Source organism: Akebia trifoliata, chromosome 7 (assembly GCF_017979445.1).
Source record: "Akebia trifoliata isolate Shusen 1 chromosome 7, ASM1797944v1, whole genome shotgun sequence".
In the NCBI taxonomy this organism is placed as follows: domain Eukaryota; kingdom Viridiplantae; phylum Streptophyta; class Magnoliopsida; order Ranunculales; family Lardizabalaceae; genus Akebia; species Akebia trifoliata.
Genome location: NC_141381.1, coordinates 2,017,814 through 2,044,226, shown reverse-complemented (window position 1 = coordinate 2,044,226; position 26,413 = coordinate 2,017,814). Strand labels below are relative to the sequence as shown.

Sequence of the window (26,413 nt, the reverse complement as noted above, 5' to 3'; positions counted from 1 at the left end):
TAATAATAATATATGACAAGATTTTAAATCTCATATCATTTTGTTGTTTTGCGTTTTCCGAAATTGAAAACAGAATCGAAAAACTCACTTTATACATTAAATTTTAAGTGTTTAAAATAAAAAAATCACATTTTTTTTCACATTGATGCATATTAGAAATGCTTTGAAACATTTTGAAACAAACATAAGAATCTCAAACCATTATGTTTGATGCGTATAAAATGTTGCAAATGTCATTTTATTTTATTAAAGAATCTCAAAAGTTACAAATCTATTTTTTGCTTAATCAAAACATTGCATTTGATATGTTTCGGGAAATATTATGAAACATTTGACTTTCATTAAATTTTGGTTTTTTTGTAAGTGCTAATGTATTTTGTGAAACATTGTGAGACATTTGAAATTTTGCAATGTTTTGTTCTTTTATGTCAAAAAAAACTGAATGTTTGCCGGAGCATTTTTAAACACAACAGACCTTTAAACATGATAGGTGGTCTCCATCATGCATTCCAATTTAATTGTGTGTTTTGCACTTTTATGTTTCAAACATTTGTTTACCATTCAACTCCAGATGTTTTATAATTTTAGACTTTTCTATAATGAAAAACATATAATTTAGCTTTTCATAAAATTTTACTCTGAAAATTCGAATCCTTGAAAGTGTTTTATTGGCTTGCTCATTCTTATTTCGATTCAGTATCTTTGGTATAAGGCTTTGTTGTTGTTTCGTGGACCATTCCTTTCTTTTTGGAGTGTGCAGAGACTTGGAAGTACCAGTGACTTGGTCAACCTCTATTATCCAATTTAAGAACCCTGTTAGAACCGAGGCTGACAATGATTCAAGTACTATTACATTTGATGGAAGAAGTTACATTGAGAACTCAAAGGTGAGTGAGAGTCTATTACTGATGAAATTTTACTCCTTATCATCCGGTCTTGTGGGCCACTTACTCTCTGGACGTGATGGAATACAGATCGATCTTTCATTTGAAGTAACAGACCAAGAATTGGAGATAATTCTTTTTCCGAGAAGTACTTTTATCCTTGGAAGGTCTGGGACTGGGAAAACAACTGTTTTAATTAAGAAATTGATTCAAAAGGAACAACTGCACTGTGTTTCTTCTGAAAGATTCCACGAAGTTAAGAGTGACATGGGTATGGATTTTCTCAAGAGAAATGAGATTGTAGACAGCAATGTAGAGACTAAGCAGACCGTCTTACGGCAAATGTTTGTCACCGTCAGCCCAAAACTATGTTTTACTGTCAAGAACCACATTTCTCACTTTAAAAGGTTTGTAGATCAATTAAATATTTCAAGCTATGTAATTTTTTTCTTATAGTAACTTAGGCTTCTGTTTTTGTTTTAATTTGCTGCAGAGTTTTCTCTTATCTTAATTATATTATTAGCTATATGACTAAAAACATTGGGGTGGCTAGAAATACTCATACATTGTGTAATGTTGTTTATATCCCTTCAAGGATTCCCCAAAGCTTTCTCTTACAACTGTAATGTTGTAGGTGTACAGTTGGTATACTTGCACGGCCTCTGAGTTTATTTATTAGATTATCACCAAGTTATTGATATTATTAAAAGCTGCGTTACCTATATAAAAAAAAAAAAATCATTCTTTTGGATGATTAGAAGTAACATTGTGAATCATTTAGAAGAAAAACAATCTATCATTGGATTGTGTTGACCATGCAATTAGGTCAATTATTATTATTTTTTTAGATCTAAAATGGAATCCAGATAATGGGATGGTTCACCATAGGCTAGATCAATTGTGTTCTGGTTGAAATAATCATTTAAATATATTTTCTTCCTATTTTTTTTTTTTTCTTTTATTATTATTTTTGGGTAACAATTATTTTAATATTCAAACTCCTTAGCATTCAGGTGGCTCATTTGAACTAACTATTCCATGGAAGGTATTGCTTTGCATTGTAAATGATTGCCATAAATCATCTAGAAAGTTTATATTTAGAGTTCAAGTAATCCTTTTAGTTTATATTCACTAATTTCTTATTTTATCCATTGTTTTGTACAGCGTTACCTGTGGGGGTGATTTTTTGGGCGAACACAATTCAATTGATATGATTGATGACACGGTTGAATTCAAGGATATCCCAGATCATTTCATTGATATTCCACCAAAGTCCTATCCACTTGTTATAACTTTTCAAAAGTTCTTGATGATGCTTGATGGAAGTATGGAGAATTCGTACTTTGATCGATTTCATGATGTAAGGAAACTTTCTCTTGCAAAAAGTGGAATTTCGAGTTCAATTGCCTTACAAGCTTTCATAAGAACAAAAGAGGTTACTTATGACCGGTTTAATTCATCTTATTGGCCCCATTTCAACAGCCATAAAACTAAGAAGCTTGATTCTTCAACAGTTTTTACTCAGATAATTTCTCACATAAAAGGTGGGTTAAAAGATGGTCAGATTTGTGATGGGAAATTGAGCCGAGAGGATTATCTTTCACTCTCTGAGGGTCGGGTATCCAATTTGGATAGGGAGAGAACAGGAATAATTTATGATATTTTTTTGGATTATGAGAAGAAGAAACTAGAAAATGGTGATTTTGATTTGGCAGATTTAGTTATTGATCTTCATTGTCGACTGAGACGTGGAAGCTACATGGGTGAGGAAATGAACTTTGTCTATATTGATGAGGTTCAGGATCTTACCATGAGACAGATTGCTCTTTTCAAATATATTTGCAGAAATTTTGATGAGGGTTTTGTTTTCTCGGTCAATACATCACAAACTATTGCTGGAGGGATGGATTTTAGATTCCAAGATATAAAATCTCTGTTCTACAAAGAGTTCCTCTCAGAATTTGGAAGTGATGGTAAGGATAATATGAAAGAGAAGGGTCAACCACGTGTTTCAGAAATTTTCCATTTAACCCAGAACTTTCGTACCCATTCTGGTGTTCTTAACTTGTCACAGAGCGTTATTGATCTACTTTACCGTTTCTTTCCACTGTCTATTGATGTTTTAAGCTCAGAAACAAGCCTCATCCATGGTGAAGCCCCAATTCTACTGGAATCTGGGAATGATGAAAATCCGATTATAACAATATTTGGTAACAGTGGAAACATTTGTGGGAATATGGTTGGTTTTGGAGCAGAGCAGGTTATTTTAGTACGTGATGATTGTGCAAGAAAGGAAATTGCTAACCATGTTGGGAATCAAGCCATTGTTTTAACAATAGTTGAGTGCAAAGGCCTAGAGTTTCAGGTAAACAGTTTTATTGTTGATTTTTCATTTCAATGATATTTCTCATTGAAAGTTTATTCCTTACAGTAAGTGATATAATTGCGAGTTGGCCTCCCAAACCGAACATGTACTACTGATCTTGACTATCTAATGTCATCTTTTGGGTCGGCTAAAACTCACAAATGTCACACCGTTAGTTAAGGGTATGGCCCATCCAAGGGATGATGGCACACATATGTACTCAACCACTAATTGTAGTACCATTTGCATTATGTTTTAAGGTGTTACCTCAGTTCTTCTATTATATAGTTTGACCAATTATTATAAATTTTCTTTTTGGTTTGTTTGTCCTCTTACTGTTTGTTACATTGGCAGGATGTATTGTTGTACAATTTTTTTGGCACCTCTCCTTTGAAAAATCAATGGAGAATTATCTATGGGTATATGGAGGAGCAAGACATGCTTGACTCCAATGAAACAAGGTTTCCAAATTTTAATCAGGCCAAACACAACATCCTTTGCTCTGAACTTAAGCAATTGTATGTAGCTATAACTCGTACAAGGCAAAGGTTATGGATTTGTGAGAATACAATGGATTTTTCAAAGCCTATGTTTGATTATTGGAAGAAGTTGTGCCTTGTCCAAGTTAGACTACTTGATGAGTCACTTGCACAGGCAATGCAAGTTGCAAGTAGCAAAGAGGAGTGGAGTTCACGTGGTATCAAGGTTCGAACTAGGATCATTTATCTCTTCTGTTTCTTATTTATATTTTTCCTTACGAATTTTTTTGTTGAGTAATAATTACACTAGAAAGCACTTAAGGGAAATCACTCACAGTCAAAGTGCTCATCGTATTAGTTTTCCAGTCTACTTAATCACTTGAGCGAATATTTGGTTGAGAAATTTTGAGTCATTTCATGGCTTCTCTTACTTATTTAACTTTTCGGCAGTTATTCAATGAGGGTAACTTTGAGATGGCCACTTTGTGCTTTAAAAGAGCTGAAGACTCGTACCGGGAGAAATGGGCACGAGGTGCTGGCCTTCGAGCTTCTGCCTATCGTATGCATGGTTCTAATTCTGAATCAGCTCGTGTTGCCCTTACGGAGGCTGCAAATATTTTCGAAGCAATTGGCAAGGCTGAGATCGCTGCCAAATGTTTAATTGAGTTAGAGGAATATAAAACTTCAGGTTTGGGCTATTTTCTCTCTACAATTTTAAGTAATATACTTATATTTTATTTGACATCTGTTTAATGTTTCGGGGTTTCAGTGATCATTTTATATATAAAAAAGTCCCTAAAAACTTGAAATTCTGACTACTTCCTTAAGTTTCAGTCTAGCTGTAGTTGGAAAGTTTCAGTAGGGTTTGATTACTTGCAGTTTCAGTAGCCCACTAAGTGCCCAAGTTTGAATTTAATGTTAAGAAACAAGTGTCCTTGGTATCTTGGTTGCTGTGCTCTCTCTGAGAGTTCTTCTGCCATTTTTTTGGGAAGTAATTTGTTAATTATATCGTTTTTTGTTTAATACATCTGGTCTTCACTGGATTTGAACATATATGATTTCACAACGTGATGTGTCATGTGTGGTATCATAATCTGATGAAATGCCTTTTGAGTTTATTATCTAAATAAGTATTGTTAGATTTTGAGAGGAATCCTTATGTAATGACCATTGAGATCTATTGACTCAAAAGGAATTATCTTCCACTATATGTTTCTACACATGGGACACATGACTCAAAGGGGTTATGAGTTTTGTGTCCCTACATCTCAGTAAATATTTTACGTGTAACTGTTGTACTTTTGTCCTCAACTTTGTTCGTCACACATGGTGTCTGTTAATTATAGTGTTAATTTCTTTTGTTACTGACACAGGTACTATTTATTCTGAGAAATGTGGGGAATCAAGGTTAGAAGAAGTTGGTGGCTGCAAATATTTGTGAAGCAATTGGCAAGGCTGAGATCACTGCCAAATGTTTTATTGATCTCATGTAATGCTTAACAGAGAAAATATTTCTATCAGTTTGATCAGATAAAAACAATTGTTCTCTACGTCTTAATCTAAATCGTAATTTGGTTACTCATTTAATTGTCCCCCTTAATTTTTTCCTAAAACCCATCAACTTGATTCTTCTTCTTCTCCTCCCAAAATCTTATTAACCATTTTTTCTCAAATTTTTATTTGTAAAATAAGAACCCTGATTAATCCTCAAAATTTTCAGAAAATTTCCCGGATTAATCGAAATAACCCCATGTCGAATAATGACTGAATCCGACCTTGGTTACTATGTGTAGGCCATTGGATTGGAGAAAACGGACTCATGGAAGTTGGACTTTAGAACCACTCAATTGGTTTTTTCTCTTCCAACACCCTAATCCTCTCTCTCATCTGTTCATGTTTGGTATGTATATGTATATATACACATACGAATGATAAACAAGGTCGATTTTTTATCCAACTTGGAGCATTTTCTAGCTGACTCAGCTGAGTGAATGTGTCAACTCAACAAGTTGAATTCATTGCATTAGGGACTGAGTCACCTCAGATCCAATCATGTTGTGACTATATCATGGTTTTAAAACTCATTCGAGACTGATACGTATCGCCCGAGTCATCTCGATATCAGGCATGGATGAGACGGACAGACAAGTCAAATTTTCGGACGAGATATAAAATTTTCATTTTTTGAACAAGACGTCTGAAACATATCGAAAAAGTCGTTCGAGATGACTTGGTATCTGGCATGGACGAGACAAGACGCGTAACCGAGTTTTAAAACCATGAACTATATAGTAATAAAATAAGAGAGATTCTATTGCCATGCCAACTTTTGCTAATACCACCCCAATTCATGTGTAAATCACCAAAGCATTAACACACATTTTGAGGTGGCATTAGCAAAAGTTGGTGTGGCAATGGAAACTCTCTAAAATAATCAAATGGACATGATTATAGAGTAGAAGGAGAGAGACCTTATCTATGTAAAGGTTATGATTGAGTATATCTTGGAGAGTCGAAGAGAAGACCACATCAACCAAACCATTGCCCTCTTGTTTCTTTCCCTTCTCACTAGAGGAAACCATTTAATTCTATCACCTTTCCTTCTACTCTCTCCTTCTCATGTAAATACATAAGCGGAAAGGTTGCTTAGCTCTGAAGAAATAAATAATATAAATTAGAGGAAAACATTCTAACCTCAATTATCTCTGAAAGTAGATTCCACCATAATTAAAAAGTTTCAAAAGAGAAAAAGATAAATCCTAAATGTTGGAACATTACAAGATAAGCAAATAGTGCAAGGTAGCACCTAAAGAGGAAGTACATTAGTAAATATCAATGTTTTGAAACTATATGGGGCGGATCAAGGGACATATGTAAAAACAATGGTTTTTCAAAATATGGGTTAGAGGATTTGGATTGAGTTGATTTTTTTTTTTTAGGATGGTCTCTATGATGAGAAGAACATCCTCACACAAAATCAGCTCGATATGAAACTTGAAAGTCCATCAAAAATGATTTACAAATTATTGGTAAAAAATCCACGGTCCACATTCTAAATCACTTTTGATGGGGTTAAAACTTTCAGATTAGAATGATTTTTTTAGGATGATCTTCTCATCATAAAGATCATCCTCACAAAAAATCAGCTCAATCCAAAACCTTTAACCCATGTTTTGAAAATTTATTATTATTACATTGTTTTTACACATGTCCCATGATCCATAACCTATATATATATATGGGGTGGCATTCTTTTGACAAAATCTTGGACAACATTCTAGACAAAGCATTTTGTCTTAAAAGGGCTAAAAATTTCAGAATGAGCTGACATTTTTTATGAGGATGATCTCTATGGTGAGAAAATCATCCTCACAAAAAATCAGCCAACTCTAAAATTTTTAACTCTAATTTATAAGATAAAGAATCGTGAACCATCAATTTTTACGTTAGTTTGAAACCACTTTTCATGGGGTTAGAAGTTTCAGAATTGACTGATTTTTTGTAAGGTTGATCTACTGACTGTAGAGATCATCCTCACAAAAAATCATTCCATTCCAAAACTTTTTAGTTATATAAGACAAAACTTTGTTTAGAATATTGTCTAGGATTTTCTCAGAAAAACGCTACCAACATATATATCCAACATGAATAAATAAAATATACAATGTTTAAAACAAATATTGATGAAGAACCTCCATAGAATCAAAGGAAAATATGAAGAAAAAAAACCTTGAAAACAAAAATCTAAAATCGTTGATGATGAAATCAACAAAACATATAATTATAAAATAAAATATCTGAAAAAATATATACTTTCCTCAAATCTTTCATTTTCTTCAAAATTTCAAAGTTTTTCAATGTTTAATTTTATTTTATTTAAAATAAAATAAAAACCCTAAAAAATGTTTGAGTTTTAGTTTAATTAAGAAAATTATTTTATTTATTTTAATATCCTTAACGGAATAAGTGATTTAGTAGATTTATTGATTGCATTTGGTACTAAAAATCTAAAACTAGTAAACAACATGCCAATTTTTTTGGATTTTCTAATTTTGTTAGAGAGAGGGAATTTTAGTTATAGTAGGTTTCTATATTTATTTGGTGCTAAAAATATAAAATAAGATTTACCATTTTTCTAATTTTGCAAGAGAGAACATCATTAGAAATTTTCAAATTTTCAAGAACTGATTCTTAGAAACCGACGGTTTCAACGGTTGAACCATCGATTTTCAAATAATTGATGGTTTTTGCATAAGTAACGATTCATTCAAAATCGGATTGATTTTTATAGAAAATCCTGTTGGATCTGGTTGAACCATGGGTTTGGTTCCAATCCAATTTTTAAAACACTGGTAATATTTGCTAGAACATAAGGCCTTTAAAGATGGGAATTATATGGAGTTTAAAGTAGAGAAAAATGATGCAATGACTTCATAAGGCATTGTATTGACATGGAGGTGCACATAGAAAGATAAATGATTTCCTCAAGATATGAGCAAAAAATATATGATTATATGTGCACCTCTATGCCAACACAATGTGTAATGTATTGCCGTGAATAGTCACTCCAACACCACTCAAAGGTAGATCTAGGGTTGTAACTTGGGCGGACTAACCTGAATTCAACCCGATTGATGGGCGAACTTGGGTTGAGTTATATGAAAATTGAGTTGAGCTTGGACTAAGAAATATCAATCCAAATTGAATTCGGGTTGAGGTTCCAGGCAACCCGAACTTGATGTTATATATTTAGATATAATTTGTTTTAAAAATATTAATTTTCTTTTCCTAAATATTTTTGTAAAATTAAGGGGGAAAATTAGAATATAAAAATTAATGAATTTGGAGGTTGTGTGCAAATTTATTTATTAGTGATTTTAATTTTTTTATTGTATTTATTTTTTAAGATATAAAATAAAATTTATGTGTTGATTAAAATGAAATTAGACTTGCTCAATAAGCCCAACCGGTCCAACCCAATCAAAATTAATTAACTTGGCCTAACCGGGGCTCAACCCAATTTTAGAAGCTCAATCTCGGGTTGAGCTTGGGTTACACTATGTGAAAAAGGCCCATATTTGACGGTCTTAACCCAACAAATTTTGAGAAATTTGACGGACCCTCAAGTCAAATATGCCCGTCAAATATTCTCTTGTAGAATTTTTTTTTTGACGGCCCTGGACTATCAAATTATTAGAGAATGGACTTAAAAAAAAAAATCCATAGAGCATGACATCAAATTTGGAGGTTTAACAAACAATAGCATGGTCCTCTAATTCACCAATCACAATGAACGAAATAATATATAAAAAAAATTCAGAAAAAGAAAAAACAAAAGAAAAATCATAAAACAAGCTCCAAATTAAATTAAATAACCCAAAATTAATATACATGTAAACATCTTTGTTAAGATCGAAAATTCTATCGAAACTACAAATAACTGACAATAATTAAACTAAATAAGACGAAATGATATTGAAATTACTAGATCGGCAACATCTTTGGTGGAGGTCGGTGTTGTTATTGTTGTAGATTGGGGAATGACCCCTTGTGCTTCACGTGCCGCTTTTTCCTTGGCCTTTTTCGTCTTTTCCAGCACATCCTCTTGCATGCAGCATTTCATTAATCATTTTCCCTATATTGCATCCATCGATAAGTAAAAACCATTCAAAGGGGAATCTGAAGACTAGACTGTATAAGAACAAAGCCTTCAATGCCAAATTAATAGACTAACGTTCAAAATATGCCTTAAATAGGAGTGTCCCTATGATTTATTTAACTTACTTTCTGATCAGGTTTGTTTGCACTGGATATTATTCACATAAGATTTGGATTTAGATTATTTAAAACATCAACATAAACTTGAACCATGTCAAACAAACAACATAAAGAGGAAGCCCATAGAGGACCTATGTCAGACAAACAGCATAGAATCTAATTTGGTTCACCTACATTACTGAACTAATCCAGCAAGTCTCCATAAGGGTAAGTGCAGAATACTAACAAGCTGACATAAGAAGAAATGAAACTTGGAGGTAATACCCATTATCTTGTTTTCACATATTTATAACTAAAAATATTATAAAAAAGATTACTTTTGTCTGAGAGGAACTCCATAGAAGGTAATTCAACCATCCTCAAATCAAACTCCATAATAACAACAGAACCCCTTCTAATAAGTGCGGGATTTCTCATAATAGAGCACAGAAATTGTACACAGACCAATAAACATCAAAATCCCACAAAAGAGAAACTCTACCAATTACTATTTGGGTATTTCCCCCCAAAAAGGATAGACCTTTCTACAAACCCTAACAGCCAAACCATCACAATTCAAGCAATTTCAACAATAAAAGCACAGAACACAAAGAAAACCAACCACCCCATAAAAATTAATACAAAAAAATGAGAAAATTCCAAAAGTAAAAAACTAGTACTCATCAGTAATCACTTTACCTAAAAAGACATGATTTTTCCGCATTTCTTATCAAGCAAACCATCACTATTAACTCAAATTCTAACATAAAAGCACAAAACATAAAAATAAAAATACAACAAACAAAGATATATTTATACAAAATATCGAAAACCTCCCTGATCCATTGGAAGAAATGATCAAAGTCTCTGGGAATCCAAGAAAGAAAAATCATGAATCTACCAAGTTAGTGGGACATAAGATGGTATTGTAAAGGATAAACTTTGCAATCTTAATAATGAGGCGAGGCATGACGATTTGATTCTAGAAGACAAACTAAGATATCTGAAACTGTTACATACAAAGTGTTAGAAGTCAGAGTTTATACCCATATTCATCAAAATATCCACCCCGGCCTTCAGTTCCGAAATCCTCCCTGAACACAATCTACAAGAAACACAATAAGTGTTAAAGCGAGCTGTTTTGAAGTGATTAGTAGCATTCAAGCAAAACAAGAATACTCTCATAATACTGTGTCGAATTTGAAGAGAAACGTCACAGATTTTCTTTTCAATTGTGTGAGCTGGAGTTGGCCCAAGAGCGCAATGTTACAACACTATCGATTATGACAACTAAGATAACAACTTATATATTAGAAAAGGGGCAAAGAATTTCTTGGGTGATCTTGGGAGGAATAGAAAAATCAAAATACCCTTTATTAATGATAACTTACTTCCACCGATCTAGATTACGTTGAGTGGAGACAACCAAGAGATCATTGAGAGAGAGAGAGAGAGAGTAAATTATAAAAACCAACAAAAGACAGTTTCAAAGAAATCCTCACCTGGACGTTATCGATGTTATCGCGATTCCAAAGGGGCAAAAAGAAGCGATTTGTGAAACGAAGCACCAACTGCCAATTCAAGTAGATGTAGGAGATGAAGATAAGTATGAAGTAGGAATACGTGAGATAAACAAAATTGAAGCCTTGAAACCACCTTACCAGGTTCTGTACCAATTCCTTTCCAAGATAGTGATCAATACGATAAAGCTGTTTTTCATCAAATAACTCCCCAAGCTGGGTACTGAGTTCCTCTGCAGAATCCAAATCCTTGCCAAAAGGCTTCTCAACAACAATCCGAGTCCATCCACCAAGATTAGCTGTAAAGGGAAACATACATATTCATAAGGATCTTCATTGAGATCAGATATAGTCCATGGTTGATAGATGCTAACAGAATAATTCAGGTAGAGTCGTACCAATTGCAAAAACTTAGATATTTCTTCAGAGTGATCAGATGAAGATCCCTTGCCATGGACAAGATGTCTGCCTAGCAATTTACTACATTAGGGAAATTGCCAAACATTCAAAAGTATGAGAAGATAATACAATTAATACACGCTTACGTGGACTGCTAAATAATTGGTTTACTCACTTGATTCTACATTCACAAAATACCTGACTTTGCATACCATGTTAGTATGCAAAGAAATATTGGAAAATGGAATTTGATCATAAAAGATCAACAATCAAAACGAGCTGAATCCCAAAAAGAGTTTTGAAAACTAATTAGAAAATTGATATGAAGTTGAAACATTCTCTACGATCACATGTTTTATGGTTTAACGTCCAATATTTTAGTCATTTATCAAGTATTTAAAAGCCATAGAGCAATAAATTGTTCTCATTGGGGAAATCATCACAGAATAACATACAAAACCCTATTTTATAGTTTATCCACTTAAAATCAAACATTCAAAAGTGATAGAAACTTGAAGAAATAGAGGTTACATGTGCTTTGCATTGAAAATATGCTAACTAACAATAAATCTACAAATAAACTTAATTTTTTTCAATGAATCAAGGATCTTTTCCCATGAAATTAAAGATGATGGCCATGATGGTCTCGATCCAACTTGTTTATCATAATAATAAATCATCGTGGTTACCCAAAGCTTTATCAAATGATATTAGCAAGGTCCTTCGTACAATAATAATTCGTTAGGTTAGGGTTTCATTGCAAGTAACAAAGACAATTTTTTACTATTAGAATTTCATTGTGAGAGAGTGAGAGAGAGAGAGAGAGAGATTTGTCTAAGAGCATGGGTATTTTTGCTCAAACAAAGTGGTTATTGTAGTAAATTGCCCGATTTGCAAGAGAGACAATAAGACCGTTTGAAAAAAAAAAAAAACCTACTTTCTTTAATTTCTGTTTGTTTGCAAGAGAGACAGTAAGGGCAGAAGTGTTCCCATGATTTCAACAGAAAAGTTGAAAAAAATAAAAGAAAAAAGGATCCATCTTCTTAACAAATGAAAGACAAAGTTGAATTTTTAAATTAATTTAAAAAAAAAAAAAAAGGGAAACAGAAACTCAGGGTTTGATCCAAATGATTTGAACAAAGAATAATTTCTTTTTTTAAAGTATCAATCTTCTTAACAGGTGAAGAATAGAAATTGAATTTTGAACTCACCATGATGAAATTGAAACAAGTTTCCCCTGCAAATCTCTAAACTGGGATTAAAGCTGGTTCAACTTCCATGAATTCTTTACGTCTCTCTCTTTTCTTCTTCTCTTTACTGCACAGAATTTAGTGTTGGTTAGGTGCAGATATGTAAATTGTGAGGAAGACAAGTCATATCACACAAAACTTATTGGGTGTACCACTCTTTGTGATTCTTCAATTTTCAAGGTCTTTACTGTCTCTTTTATTCTGCCTAGCAAATGAACAAGCACGAATACTGTAAGGATAACTAATATATCATAAACTAGAATCAGATGAGTCATGGTATACCCATTTTTTTATTCCTAAATTATGATATAAGAAAATAACTTTAGGTGAACCACATGAAGATAAAACCTTGAGTAAGATATCTCACCCACGTATACGATCTCTTAACTCATCATCTGAAATCTTGGTTCTTGCATAACCAAAAATGTGAAATTCACTTGGTTGTAGGAAACCCTGCAGCGATCCCAACAAGAATTAGTTCATGAATACAATGGGTTTATTCAAACAATTAAAAAAACAAAGAGAACTATAAAATTTACTATTAGTATTCAATCAAAGTGATCACTTAGTTAAGTCTCATTGATTAGTGAACTCAAACCCCTGTTATGTTCCAACACTCATCATACAAGTAGAGAAGGTGATAATTCTCAAGGTTGGGGGAGCAACCTTTTCCGGGCCTTATCAGAAGGCACCAACTAAAAACTACTCTTCAAGATTTGATGTCCCCATCAATTCTCCTCGATTGAGAAGATTTCGCCATTAGCAAAATAAAATTGTAGTAATTCTCATTATCGGTTGCATCCCGCATTAGAGAAGGTTGAACACAACAACACTAAAAAGGTTCTGCTCTCTTTTCTACATAATAAATTTAACTAATAAAGTATGTGAGACCCACATACATAACATAAGGTGGATCCCATTGCATAAATGTCCACTACGAAATTCAAAAAAGCCTTCCTAGGGGCTGTTTTGTATGAACAGAATTCTAACACAGTCAATGGGCTGGGTTTTGGCCCAGTCCAGCTCATCATGGGCTGGTTTTTGGTAGTGTTACTTGTCCCGTTTAGTTATTGGGATGGGCTAGGTCTGACTCATGTTGATGGCCAAGCTCAGGCTTGGGAGCTAGGCTCGTCGGGCAACTCATCCCATTAACTTATATCATAATTTTTTTATAGTTAAATCTCTAATATACAAGTATGTTTGAGGCTGGGTAGGGCTCAAGCTAGGATTATCTCTGGACCACTTTTGGCCTGGCCCATTGCCCAACATTTGCATTTATAAAGCATGGCCAGACTTGTTTCTCTCTATAATTTTTTATTTGGTTTGATATATGTGCATTTGTCACATAGCACTTCAAAATTCTGCAACTTCAAGTACTAATTCTAAAGCACTTGCATGTGAGGTGTTTTAGAAATTATATGCTTGAATTTCATGGTCCAAAGAATTTTATGTAGTCAAACAAGTTGAAAGCTTGCTATAGTGTGCCAGCCTGCCCTACTAGAAAATGCAAATGACTTCCCTCGCACATTGAAATTGAAACTATTGTAATTAAATCTAAAATCTATATCATCAATGACTCAGTTTTTTTAGGTTGTGAAAATAAACATGATTTTATTCAGGTTGGAGACTTTACCTATAATGAGTTTAGAATCCAGTATTTGGTAGAACAAGTAGCACCATAAGTCTGCACAATCAATTAGAATTAATATTATTAAAAATAAAAACCTGAGATGTTGGTCAGAAACATTAGATCCAAGATTCAATCATCAAATCTTGGACCATTCACCAATGACTCACCTTAACTATCTGCACTACAAGGAAGGCCACCCACACAATCATAAGCAACCCAAACTCTTTCCAGTTTATTATTAAATTTAAGTTGTCAGTTTTTTTATTAGTAAATGATTTGCATGCAAAAGCTACCTTTTATGTCCATCCACTTCAGATTTACTTCGAATTTATGTTTTGATTATGGAGTCAATTTTAGTTTTTATGTTGTTTTTGGGTTATGTCGAATATACAACTTATTATTCTGTTTTGGGACCATATTCAATTATTACTGGATCGTTTCGAGGTAAAGTATGGTGCGGTGGCACCAAGGAACACGGTTATAATTACTATCAATGAAAACAAACAGAAGAAAAGTTGAAAGCAGGAACCAAATGGCAGTAGTAAGGTAACTAATCTAAACTTGACCGAGGACCGATCATCTAAATTCTGTCAATGGCAGTAAAACAGTAGGGAGAGAGAGCTTGAGGAAAGCAAACCCACATCCATACTTCGGCCCTATTATGATAACAACAATAATAACACCACTACGGAAGAAAAAGGAAGGATATTAGAAATCCTGACTAAATATATCAAAACACCAGATTTAAGCAGGCATCATCATCTTTCTTCCAGTTTATGAGTAGTAGAGCAGAGGATCCAAGGTCGGCCTGATTCACTGCAACAAAGGTTGGACAGGAAAATAATTAAGAGTCCAATCAAGTTACGAGTTGAATGGAGAAATGCACGACTCACCTCGGCATCTTCGCCTCCACCAGCTCTGGCAGAACTGCCCATCTTCTGGGCGTCTTCTGTTTGGGATAATAAGCATTAGATAAATAAGTTGAGCACGCAATTGGAAAGGAGACAACATAGTAATCAACAAGCATAAGCATTCAGAGCAAATGTACCAGATTGCAAGGCAAATCACATAAGTGGACAAGTGAAAGAAACAACTCAAAGAAGAAACTAAAGGGTGTGGGATGGGATGTACAACATATGGCCAAGTTGGCACCTTCCTGAGAGACAGCTTGGATGGTATATGTGATCCAAACTAGTTTGAGTCTATATAAGGAGCAGACATAGTATTCCATTGGAGCCAACCTTCCAAGCCTCCCATATCAGATTGCCAGTAAATCCCCAACTAAAATAGAGCATACTTCTCTAAGTTTAACTCAACTACTATTTAGGACTCCTAGTTTAATTCTCGTAATTTGAAGCATACCAAAGAGCTGAACAATGGTAAACTTAATTCAATTTGGAAGGGGCGTATATTGATCAAGAACTATTTGTTGGAACTAATTGGAGGTGATGAGTAGCATAGTAAGACTGGTGATACTAGTCAAGCTTTATAAATAATACAAAAAATGCAATCAAACTACTTGAATCAAATTAAACAAACCATAACTTCTCAAAATCTCACCGTAGAATATCTACTTGAATCCAACGAGAAAGAAAAAAAAATGGTGAAAAAATTCAAATCTAATCATATCAAAACACTAAAATGTTCAAAAAAAAAAAAAAAAAAAAAAAAAAAGAAAGAAAGAAAGCAAGAAAGAAAAAAAGAGAACATATTTGAGGAATCATTGAGATAAAAAATCAATAAAAGAAACGATGAGATTCTTACAATATCCACACTTACGTTTGTGATCTTTTCAGTACGATGAGATTATCTAGCTAGAGAACCGCATTGCAGAACAAATTCATACTAATAAGTGAAAAGTTCAGCTTGATCATTAACATAAAAAAATTAACAAAAGAAAACGATGAGATTCTTACAAGATACACACTCTCGTTCTTGATTATCTTGCTAGAAAAATGCATTATAGAACAAAATTATACAATAATTCAAAATTTAGCCAGCTTGATGATCACTAACACTAAGACTATCAAATAAAAACTAGATACAAAATATATAACATTGTAAGATATTAAAAAATAAAAAAATTCATACATCACTCTAACGATTACAAAGAGAAACCCTAGAAACAACTTCAACCAAATCAAAATGCTTGATTTGCATTAAAATATACGCATATCAGGAGTCATTAATTAAGATCAAAGAAACAATAAGATTCTTACAAGATCCACGTTCTCGTTCTTAATCTCTTCCAAACCGAATCCTGTGTTGGCAGCCATTTTTACAGAGAAATCAAAGATTAAAGATTTAAGATCAAAACGTCTGTGTGAAATCGAAGCAGAAGTTCAAAATCTCAACTTGCTCACTGACTACTCCATAGTCTGTCATTCTCTCTCACTCACACTGAATCAGATTTCTTACTCATAGAAGACGTAGGGAAGCAAAGGATTTAAAAACAGAAAATAAAAAAGTAAAAAAACAAAAAAAAAATCGATCGAGAGAGAGAGAGAGAGATAAAGGGCGAGGTCGACCGTGAGAGGTCGATCGATGACTGAGAGAGAGAGAGACAGAGAGAGAGAGAGAGAGAGAGAAACAGTGAGAGAAGCAGAGAGAAAGAGAAACAGTGAGAGAGAGAGGCAGAGAGATAGTGAGAGTGCTCGACCGAGTGAGAAAACGTGGTCCACGGGCCGTGGAGTTTTGGATTTTAAAATTCGACGGGTCAGGCTGAACAAATTTTTTTATACAAATTTGATATTTTCACGTAGTGTTAATGAGCTCTAACCCGATCTTCAAGTTGGGTTGAGCTCGTGTTGAGAGTTCTACAACTTGGGTTGAGCCTGGGTTGACCTCCAACCCACCCAAGTTGTAGCCCTAGGTAGATCATTATTCTTATGAGTACTTTGTTATATGTTATAAGCGTGACACGTGGACATGCATTGAACCCTTACCCATTTTCTTTTAGAATCAGATCAAGTAAGAGCAAAGATTTTTTGTTATGAAAATTTTGCGCTAAGCTAATGAACCAATAGCATGATGCCACATGCATTAAGAGCAAGTAAATTAAATTCAAACATTTAGACGTTGAGAAATTTTCTCTCAAAATTTACTGCACTAACCACTCTTTTCAATAACTCCGATATTTTGAACTAATTACTTCATTGAGTGCTCCACCACTGTTGCAAAACCGTCTTTCCTAAGTTGTGCTCCCATGCTCTCAAAACCAGATATAACTCTAAAATGTAAAGACTACCATTAAAGCAGCCCAAGCAAGACTTACTATATCCATGTGAATTATGTCCCCTATCTCTATGAATATGAAGAAATTCTTCCATTATTAATCACTAATAATAGTATAGTGGAATTAATGACGCAGAGTCAAAAAGGGATTCTGACCGAACGAGCTTTATGACCCACTCCAATAAATCCACCTATAACAAGGTCCTAATATGATTTCGGGTAGAATCGGGCAGCATTAAACACAAGCAAGACAGATTTTCGTCTTAGTGTAGGCTAGTTATTGAAAGTGAAGGAGTAATACCCAATTTCTTGTTCTATCAAGAGGATGGGTATTCCTCCTTGATTTGGTTCTAGTAGTTTTTACTCACAGAATCTGCTCTTTTTATTTCTTTATTTTAAGTAAAATAAAAATGAAAATAGGTGATTTTTATCCCTATTTTGTGAGGAGGAAATTAAGATTGATAAATAAATGAAAAACTCTCTTATGCCGATCTGAGGTTTTTTTAATCCAGGCAGAAGTTTTCTTTCCGAAATGGCTGTTTTCTTGTCACTGGTTGATTGAAGGTGAATATGACGATTGTCTGGAGCGATTTCTGACCGATAATGGAAAGGTCGTCTTGCACATGGGTGAACGAATAATTGAATAGAGAATAGAATAGAGTTCCGTTCGTACCCCTCACTGCCTGCGTTAGGTAGAGAGAGATGAGCACGACCAAACACAAGACAGGGGCTGGCGCGAAGCAGGAAACTGCGCTGGTCGTAATAGATCGACTTTCATGCTAGTTCTTGCTCCAGCATGAAAGTGAAATTTCAGGGAAGGACGACGTACCATGATACTTTCTGTTTCGTCGAGCCCTGCTTTGGTCTCTGGTTTGATGGTTGCACGTGCAAAAAATCCGGTACATTCCGTTTCGTTTCCCATCCCAGTCTTTCGCGACACTTCAGGTTTACTTCTTTTGTTAGGTCTCGACTTCTCTGCTATGATTTCCCCAGTAGTTCATATAGGAGCTATTGCCGTCGTGTCATGCCATCGATTCATTAGCTCAACATAGAATTTTTATACTAATAAATCTCTATCCCACTCCTATAGAAAATGAATGGTATTTACATAGCACATTTTGGTTGGAGTTTAAAACACATTGGATACAAATACACGTGTATTTATTCTCCAACCAAAACGTGTCACGTCAACACCATATGTTACCATAGGAACAAGACACTGTTTTGGATCACGACTCTTTCTTTTAGACCCTATTTGATTTTTGGAGATAGAATTTTTTTAGCCGTGCTACACTGACTTCCTACAACTCTATGTGTACACAAAACAATTGATTTGATCGACTGTACAATTTCTTATCTCTAGGAAAAGCATATTGGTTATGTTGTCAACACTACGTTAATGCAGCAATGTTAGGGGCAGTGTTGTAAGAGGTCAGTTTAGCATTTTTGTTTTAATAAGAAATTTACGAGAACATATTTATCAATTTTTCAAATTTCATTCGTTACATCTACACATTTTAAAAAATTGAAAATATCTGTATAAATAAAAAAATTTATTTCCCAAGCTGACAATTGAGTCGAATTAAAATTAGATTAACTAAAAGGCCATCATCTTTTACCTCTAATGAAATTTTTTTTTTGCATTTTCTCCTTAAAATCAGCCATCATCAACCAATATTCCTTCATATGTTACTAACAAAATAAGATTTTTGGGTAAGTAGACAATGAAGGATCTCTAGGTAATATATATATATATATATATATATTTCAAGAGATTGAAATCGATGAATTGAAGACGAAGGCGAGGAGGAGGAGGAGGAGGAGGAGGAGGAGGAGGAGGGGGGGGGGGGGGGGATACCAAAATCTAAAGGAGTAATATCTAAATTACTATAAATTATATTTGTTTAGGTCATTTCCCACGCCAACTAATTTTTATTCCATTTCACGATACATCGCCTCAATATAAGAGAGAGACTAACTAAGCAAATATATATGCGAGGCATGTTTGGCATCCTACTATTTATCCTACGTTTTGCCCAATGTGTTTTGTCCTACATGGGTTAGAAGTTTTGAAATTGACTGAATTTTTGTGAGGATGATCTCTATGGTGAAGAGATCATCATCATAAAAAATCAGTCCATTCCAAAAAATTTAACCCTATCAAAAATGGACGGTCCACGATTCTTCAACTTGTAAACATGGGACAAAAAATTCCGGAATGATGGGAAGGAATAAAGAGAAAAGACATCTTTTCTTTCTAAAAGTTTAAATAAGAACGATCATAGAATGTGAACTATTTGGGCCCACACAAAGTCGAGGATTATAAAATGAGAGTTGCAATTGGATGACAAATAATGTATCATAACCATTAATCTTTATTACATCATTTGGATTTTATTTAATTTTGACCTTTTTCAATCCTTATCTTGTTCTCTTGAGATTGACATTCTCCTTGCAATTCTAACCGCTAGATTATTTTACCTTTTATTGAACCGTCTTTCTTACAAGGCCATCAACAGTTTGGATTTAGAAATATCGTTCTCTTTAGAATCACACTAACTCTAGTCAAAAGAAAATTGGGAGAATTTCTTTTTTCTTTTTTTTGTTTGGGTAAAGGAGGGTATCTAAGCCAACTTGTGCGCACCAATTATTCCCTCCTCTTCGAACTTGAGACCACATGGGAAACAGACCCCTTGACCCTGAAGTGCTGCCAATCGGCCACCCATCTGATGATTAATTGTGAGAATTATTATAGTGTAATAGCCCTGTTACCTTTTTTTTTAATATTTATTTATTTATTCTGACCAAATTGGATACTGGTATTTTTATAATCTTCTAAATTCAATTATTTTAGAAAAAGGGTTTTAATTATTTGAATTTACCTTGATACCCCTGTTTTCAACCTGAAATAAATCCTAATCTGTAAATATAGTTTGGCCCATAATTTGAATCAGAAATAATCTCTATTTTCTGAATGGTTGGATTTACCTTTATTTATACTTCAATAATTTATCTATACTTCAATAATATTTTCAAATTCATTTATATTAATTTAAAAAAAAAAGGTCCATTTAACTGAATTTACGTTTATAACCATATTTTCAAACCAAGAAATGCACTTTATTCGTTATTCTACGATATTGGGTCATAGTACTAGAGGATTGATTCCCAGTTTGTGTGCCACTTGTCGTACGACATATGTTCTTTGATTTCTTTGTAGCTTAGAAATCTCTTCCCTCATACTCTAAAAACCATTTCTCTTATAAATATAAAATTTCCATGAAAGAGAGTTAGAGAGATTTTAAAAAGCTGGTTTGTTTGATTTTGGTACAGGAACATATCAAATGGCTTCTTCTTCTACTACAAGTTAAAGAAGAAGGTTTGAGGATAGAAATGGCTTCTTCTTCTTCTTCTACTACTAATAAGAGAAAATCTGATGAAGGTGATTTGATTAGTGTGGTTTTCAAGTGGACCTTGAATGATATACTCAATGAAGATCTTTACAAAAATAAGGTTTCTCTCTTACTCAAGTAATCAAGTTTACATACATTTTTATCTGTTTAATAGCTTTGTATTTTGAGAATTTGAGATAGAGATTATAGTGTTTTTTAAGTAATTTTTCATGTTTAACTGGTTTTGAACTCTTGGGTCTTGAAAGTGTGGGTTGGGCTTGGTAGGCCTAGTTCAATTTTTTCCCTTTTTTTTTTTTTGTTGTTCTTCACTTTTGTGAAATTCCCTTTAAATTGCACCTATTAAGTAAAATTATTGTGGAGACTAATAAAGGGGTTACTTTATTTTGTTTATGGGTTTATTTATAACTCTCTAATTTATCCAATGAACTGTGATTTTTAGACCAATCCCTGACTATAGGTTTAGAGTTTGGTAGAGTTTTTTGGAATGTTTCATTGCTGTTGGTTTCTGGCATGTAAGGTATTAAATTTTGGTTCGGGTGTCTATTTTGATAAATTTGGAAATGTGAACTTTTTCATGGAAATCTGTTAAAATATAAAGGAAGTTTTAATTGAAATTGCAATAAATGATTAAACAGATACGACACTTCTAACCCCATCAAAAGTGATTGAAAAAAAAAAAATTTGGACGGTCTACGATTCTTCAACTTGTAAACTGGGTTAGAAATTTTGGAATGGGCTGATTTTTGGTGAGGATGATCTCCCCACCATAGAGATAATCCTCAACAAAAACCATCCCATTACGAAACTTCTAACCCATATATATAGATACCTAAATAATCATAATCATATCTAACAATGACTTATTATGTTTAATTTACAAGTACTTTTGACAAAAATTTAAAATTTTTGTTATGTAAATTTTACTAATGATTTTAACATATTTCTAAAAAAATATTTAGGCTGCCTGTTACTATTTATCAAAATATTCTGCTGCAAACTTGCATTGAAGTTCTTGTGGGGTTGATTATCTTCCCCTTTTATCCTTTATTGCTGCCATTATTATTAATAATGTGGATATCCCTGTAGTACCATGTTCTTGTTCTGCTGCATGGGTACTCTGTTCCAACAACTTGCATTTGAGTAACTAAGTTGGGTCTCAATTCATGACCCAATACCCATGAACCTCAATTGACCTTAAACTGAATGATTATTGTGTCATCATCATCAAATCCTTATCCCAAAGATTTGTTGTCAGCTAATTGAATGTCTTTTATGCCTTATCTAAACCTAATTGAATTTTTATGCCTTTTCTAAAGCTCTCCACTTGGTCTTCTATTTATTTTCCATTACTATCTCTATTTGTTCATTTTATACAATTGTCTTCCCTTGTTCACTTTTTTGTTCACATGTTAATCTTTTATCAACTTTATTTTCTATACTTATCTTATGGTTATTATTCACATTTTCAAGTAGGATTTCTGGTAAATTGCCTCCTTTTGTCTAAATTTCAGTTAATCTTTTATCTCCTTTTGGTTTCTTTTGCTAAATTTTGTCTTCGGTCGGAATGTTTCTGCATTTATAATGGTAGGTCTTCATTAATTGTGAATATTTTCTTGTTCTTTGTAGGTGGAAAGCATTCCAGAATCTTTTCAATCAGTAAAGCATTACCTTGGGTCATATATTTTTCCCTTAATAGAAGACACCCATGCCGAGTTGTATTCAAGTTTAGAGATTATTTCCGAGGCACCTTGTGCTGAAATAGTCTCAGTAAACGAGTCTAAGCCATGGGGGTCACTCTTATATGACGTTAAAGTTGATTCTTGGAAGAACAGGTCCAATGCTGGCCGCAAGGAACCATACAAACCATTACCCGGAGATATTTTAATTTTATCAGATGTCGTTCCCGAAAGTGCTTCGGATTTAGAGCGTTATGGGCGGACATGGACTTTTGCTGCAATCACTAACGTTCCAGAAGATGAGCGTATGACAACTGATTCTAAAGTTTCTGAGGATGACAACACGCCGACATATTTTAAAATCAGAACTTCAAAGGCCGTTGAAGTTCAAAAGGACATGTGGAAATCTCTTTTTGCAGTTTTTCTTAAAAATATAACAACAAGCAATAGGATATGGAAGGCGTTACATATGTTAGGAAACGTGAAGGTCATAAAGGAGGTTTTGTGTGCCAATTCTAGGGTAAGCAACGTGAACTTGGTCTAGCTTCGCTTACAGGTGCTTTCATATATTAAATGATAAGATAACACTTAAAAATTTCTAAAGAAAATATAATTGGTGATTTTTTCAAAAAATTAAATCATTATTAATCGTGATTTTTTGAAAAATCAAAGTTTTTCCAAAAGCTTTGTTATTTTTTTTTTAATAAAATCATGATTTAATTGGTTTTTTTTTTTTTTTAATTATAGATTTTTGTCACTATGATTGTAGTCGTCATCATCAAAGTTTTTTCTAAAAATTATTATCTATGGCCAAAGAATTTTTGTTTATCCATTCAATTGTCTAAAATCTTAGTGAAACTGTGTAGAAAATGATTTATATGATAATTAATGGTATTGCAGGTTGAGGAAATCTGTCATATCTGTTCTTCTTTACAAATTAATGTCAGTTGGACCAAAAGATTTGGTGCGAGATTATCCTCCATGTTGAACGAGTCTCAAAGGGCCACAGTACTAGATTTGATTTCTACTGTACAGTGCAACCATAAGTCTACTGTTAAGCTTGTTTGGGGTCCACCCGGGACGGGAAAATCTAAAACTGTTAGTGCATTGCTCTGGACGCTCTTAGAAACAAATTGTAGAACTCTTGCATGTGCCCCAACGAATGTTGCAATCACAGAAGTGGCCACACGTGTCCTTGATCTTGTTAAAGCATCCTATGAGTCGGACCGTTGTAAGGATTTCTCGTTGAGCGATATGCTTTTATTTGGGAATAATGAGCGATTGAAAGTGGGTGGTGATCTCAAGGAGATATTTTTGGATTATCGTGTGGAAAGACTTATAGAGTGCTTTGATCCAAATACGGGTTGGAAGGCATGTTTTACATCAATGATAGATTTTCTTGAAGATAGTGTTTCTCAGTATCATATACATTTAGAGAACGAATCAAGAAAGAAGAGTGAAATTGAAATTGGAAAGAAAAATGAAACTAGCGAGGTTGTTGAAATTTCATTTCTTGAGTTCACCAGAAAACAGTTTAGTGATCTCTTATCATCACTCGGAAATTGTGTCAGAATTCTATGCACCCATCTACCCGTACACTTCATTTTGAAATCCAATGTACAAAACATGGATTCTCTTCTAAGTGAGCTTGAATATTTCCAAAGTATTTTGTTTCGAGATGATGTGGTTAACAAAGAACTAGAGGAACTCTTTGCACTTAAAATAATAATAGAGAATGAATGTGAATCGGTCAAATGTTGTTCTTCAACTCTACTTTACAAGACCAGAATGGCATGCCTCTATGTTCTAAGATCTCTTTCTCATTCTCTTGATGATCTTAACCTTCCCAATTATACGAACATATATTCAGTCAGGGAGTTATGTTTTCAAGCTGCTTCTCTCATTTTCTGTACCGCTTCTAGCTCATATAAGCTGCATTCTGTGAAAATTGAGCCATTAGACTTGTTGGTTATTGATGAAGCTGCCCAATTAAAAGAATGTGAATCAGTGATTCCCTTACAACATACGGGTATACAGCATGCCATTCTATTTGGCGACGAGTGTCAACTACCCGCGATGGTCTCGAGCAAGGTATAAATTATCTATCCAAATAGATTTTTTTCTTTTTCTTTTTCTGATGCCCATGTTAGAATTCTCTCTCCATTTTAATATTAATAGATGATGTTCTTTATCTTTCTTTGATTAGATTTCTGATGAAGCTGGCTTTGGAAGAAGTTTATTTGGAAGGTTGAGTTTACTGGGATATCAAAAGCTACTTCTTGATATGCAGTTTAGAATGCATCCTAAAATAAGTTCATTCCCAAATGCTAAGTTTTATCACAACAAGATCTTGGATGCACCTAATGTTCGGAGTCAAAGTTATGAAAGAAAATATCTTCCTGGGCCTATGTATGGTCCCTATTCCTTCATAAATATTGCTGATGGAAAAGAGGTATTGGATTGTGTTGGACATAGCCATAAAAATATGGTGGAAGTAGCTGTTGTAATGAAAATAGTGCGGAACGTTTTTCAAGGTATGTTTATTGCGACTTAAATGGTTGTATTATACATAGACCATGACCTTATCTTTCTAGTTCTATATTTTTTAAGGAAACATAAAAGTCATCTGATTTTCCCATCTTTTTTTCCTTTTTTTTTTTTTTTTGTGTGTGTGTGTTACATAATTAGTAGGTGAAGGTGAGTTTTGAACCCAGGTCGTGGAATCAACATTCACATACTTTTAACAAACTTACAATTTCTCTAATTTTCATTGCACTATTGACTAGTAACTAACTACGAGCAATTTTCGTAATTGTTTTGTTCGTAATGTTTGGAAATAATATATTAACAGATCTTGTTGCAACATATTATTATTTGTGCTAAGTAGACAAATTTATTAAAGGAAAAAAAAAGGTAGATCAACCTTATCTCTTTTTTGTCAAGGCAAGAAAGGATTAGTGATCAGCAAAAGTGAATGTGGGTTCAACAGATTTTAAACCAAGGTCATGAGATCAACATTGTACATGGCTTACCAACTTAGCTAAGCCAGCAACTTTTGTTGAATGACCTACATTAGTATTTGCATATGCATGGTCATCTTAGTTTATTACCTTAAGTGGCACACCTTTTAATTTTGTATTTACTTATAAATCTTCTAATGTAAAGGAGATAATCTGCATATGTTTGCTTAATTTATTGAGCCCATCTTTGAGTTGAACTGCATCCATAACATGTTCTCACTGAAGCATTTTTAATTCATATATGAATATTTTGCTCTACTTTGCTAAAATCTTTGCTATAGAATTGAGAAAATGACGAATAGGTGTTTGTTGACACCAAAATGCCTCTGTGGTTGCATTTAATATTAATTTTATCAAGTTTATTTTCATCAAGACAAATAACTAAAATAACCTTTTATCGTGCAAATGCCATTGTTTTCTCTTATGATTCTCGATTTCTTAAATTAAACCATGATAGCTTTACGTAATTTGCTTTTATTGTTACAGAATGGAATGGCTCAAAATCAAAGCTTAGCATTGGCATAGTATCTCCTTATGCTGCTCAAGTTGCCGCAATTCAAGAGAAACTTGGAAAAAAGTATGAAAAGCTCGATGACTTTTCCATAAGGGTTAAGTCCATTGATGGGTACCAGGGTGGTGAGGAAGACATCATTATAATCTCCACTGTTAGATCTAATAATGGTGGATCAATTGGTTTCCTATGCAGTCCACAGCGCGCTAACGTTGCTTTGACAAGGGCCAAGTACGGATTGTTTGCTTCTTTTTTTCCCCCCTTTATTTATAGTG

The 26,413-nt window shown here is 33.7% G+C and overlaps 1 protein-coding gene and 2 long non-coding RNA genes across 10 annotated transcripts in view; 1 reads left to right on the top strand and 2 right to left on the bottom strand.

Annotated features, from left to right (window-relative positions):
• Window positions 1-26,413, top strand: part of LOC147397932 (uncharacterized) — a 58,741-nt gene that overhangs the window by 6,345 nt on the left and 25,983 nt on the right. For 2 of the 4 annotated variants that reach the window (XM_086447019.1, XM_086447020.1), the window contains 5 exons: window positions 761-887; window positions 975-1,291; window positions 2,049-3,249; window positions 3,604-3,954; window positions 4,179-4,416. In XM_086447019.1, the coding sequence (XP_086303145.1) occupies window positions 761-887; window positions 975-1,291; window positions 2,049-3,249; window positions 3,604-3,954; window positions 4,179-4,416 (2,234 nt within the window). Of the gene's footprint in view, window positions 1-760; window positions 888-974; window positions 1,292-2,048; window positions 3,250-3,603; window positions 3,955-4,178; window positions 4,417-20,730; window positions 21,032-22,557; window positions 23,128-23,507; window positions 24,699-24,813; window positions 25,142-26,113; window positions 26,370-26,413 lie in introns of those variants that run through there. The other 2 variants (XM_086447018.1, XM_086447017.1) reach the window with 2 other exon arrangements.
• On the bottom strand, window positions 9,061-13,468 carry LOC147397934 (uncharacterized). Of its 5 annotated transcripts, XR_015179682.1 has the most exons (9): window positions 13,321-13,468; window positions 13,022-13,107; window positions 12,807-12,859; window positions 12,616-12,721; window positions 11,404-11,485; window positions 11,147-11,304; window positions 10,988-11,056; window positions 10,532-10,590; window positions 9,061-9,363 (listed from the first exon to the last, which is right to left on the bottom strand). It is a non-coding gene; the product is annotated as an uncharacterized LOC147397934 (long non-coding RNA). The 5 variants fall into 5 exon arrangements; XR_015179683.1 differs by lacking the exon at window positions 12,807-12,859; XR_015179681.1 differs by lacking the exon at window positions 13,321-13,468 and having other exon boundaries at window positions 13,022-13,301.
• LOC147397933 (uncharacterized) lies at window positions 14,800-15,911 on the bottom strand. The gene is made up of 2 exons (XR_015179680.1): window positions 15,178-15,911; window positions 14,800-15,100 (listed from the first exon to the last, which is right to left on the bottom strand). It is a non-coding gene; the product is annotated as an uncharacterized LOC147397933 (long non-coding RNA).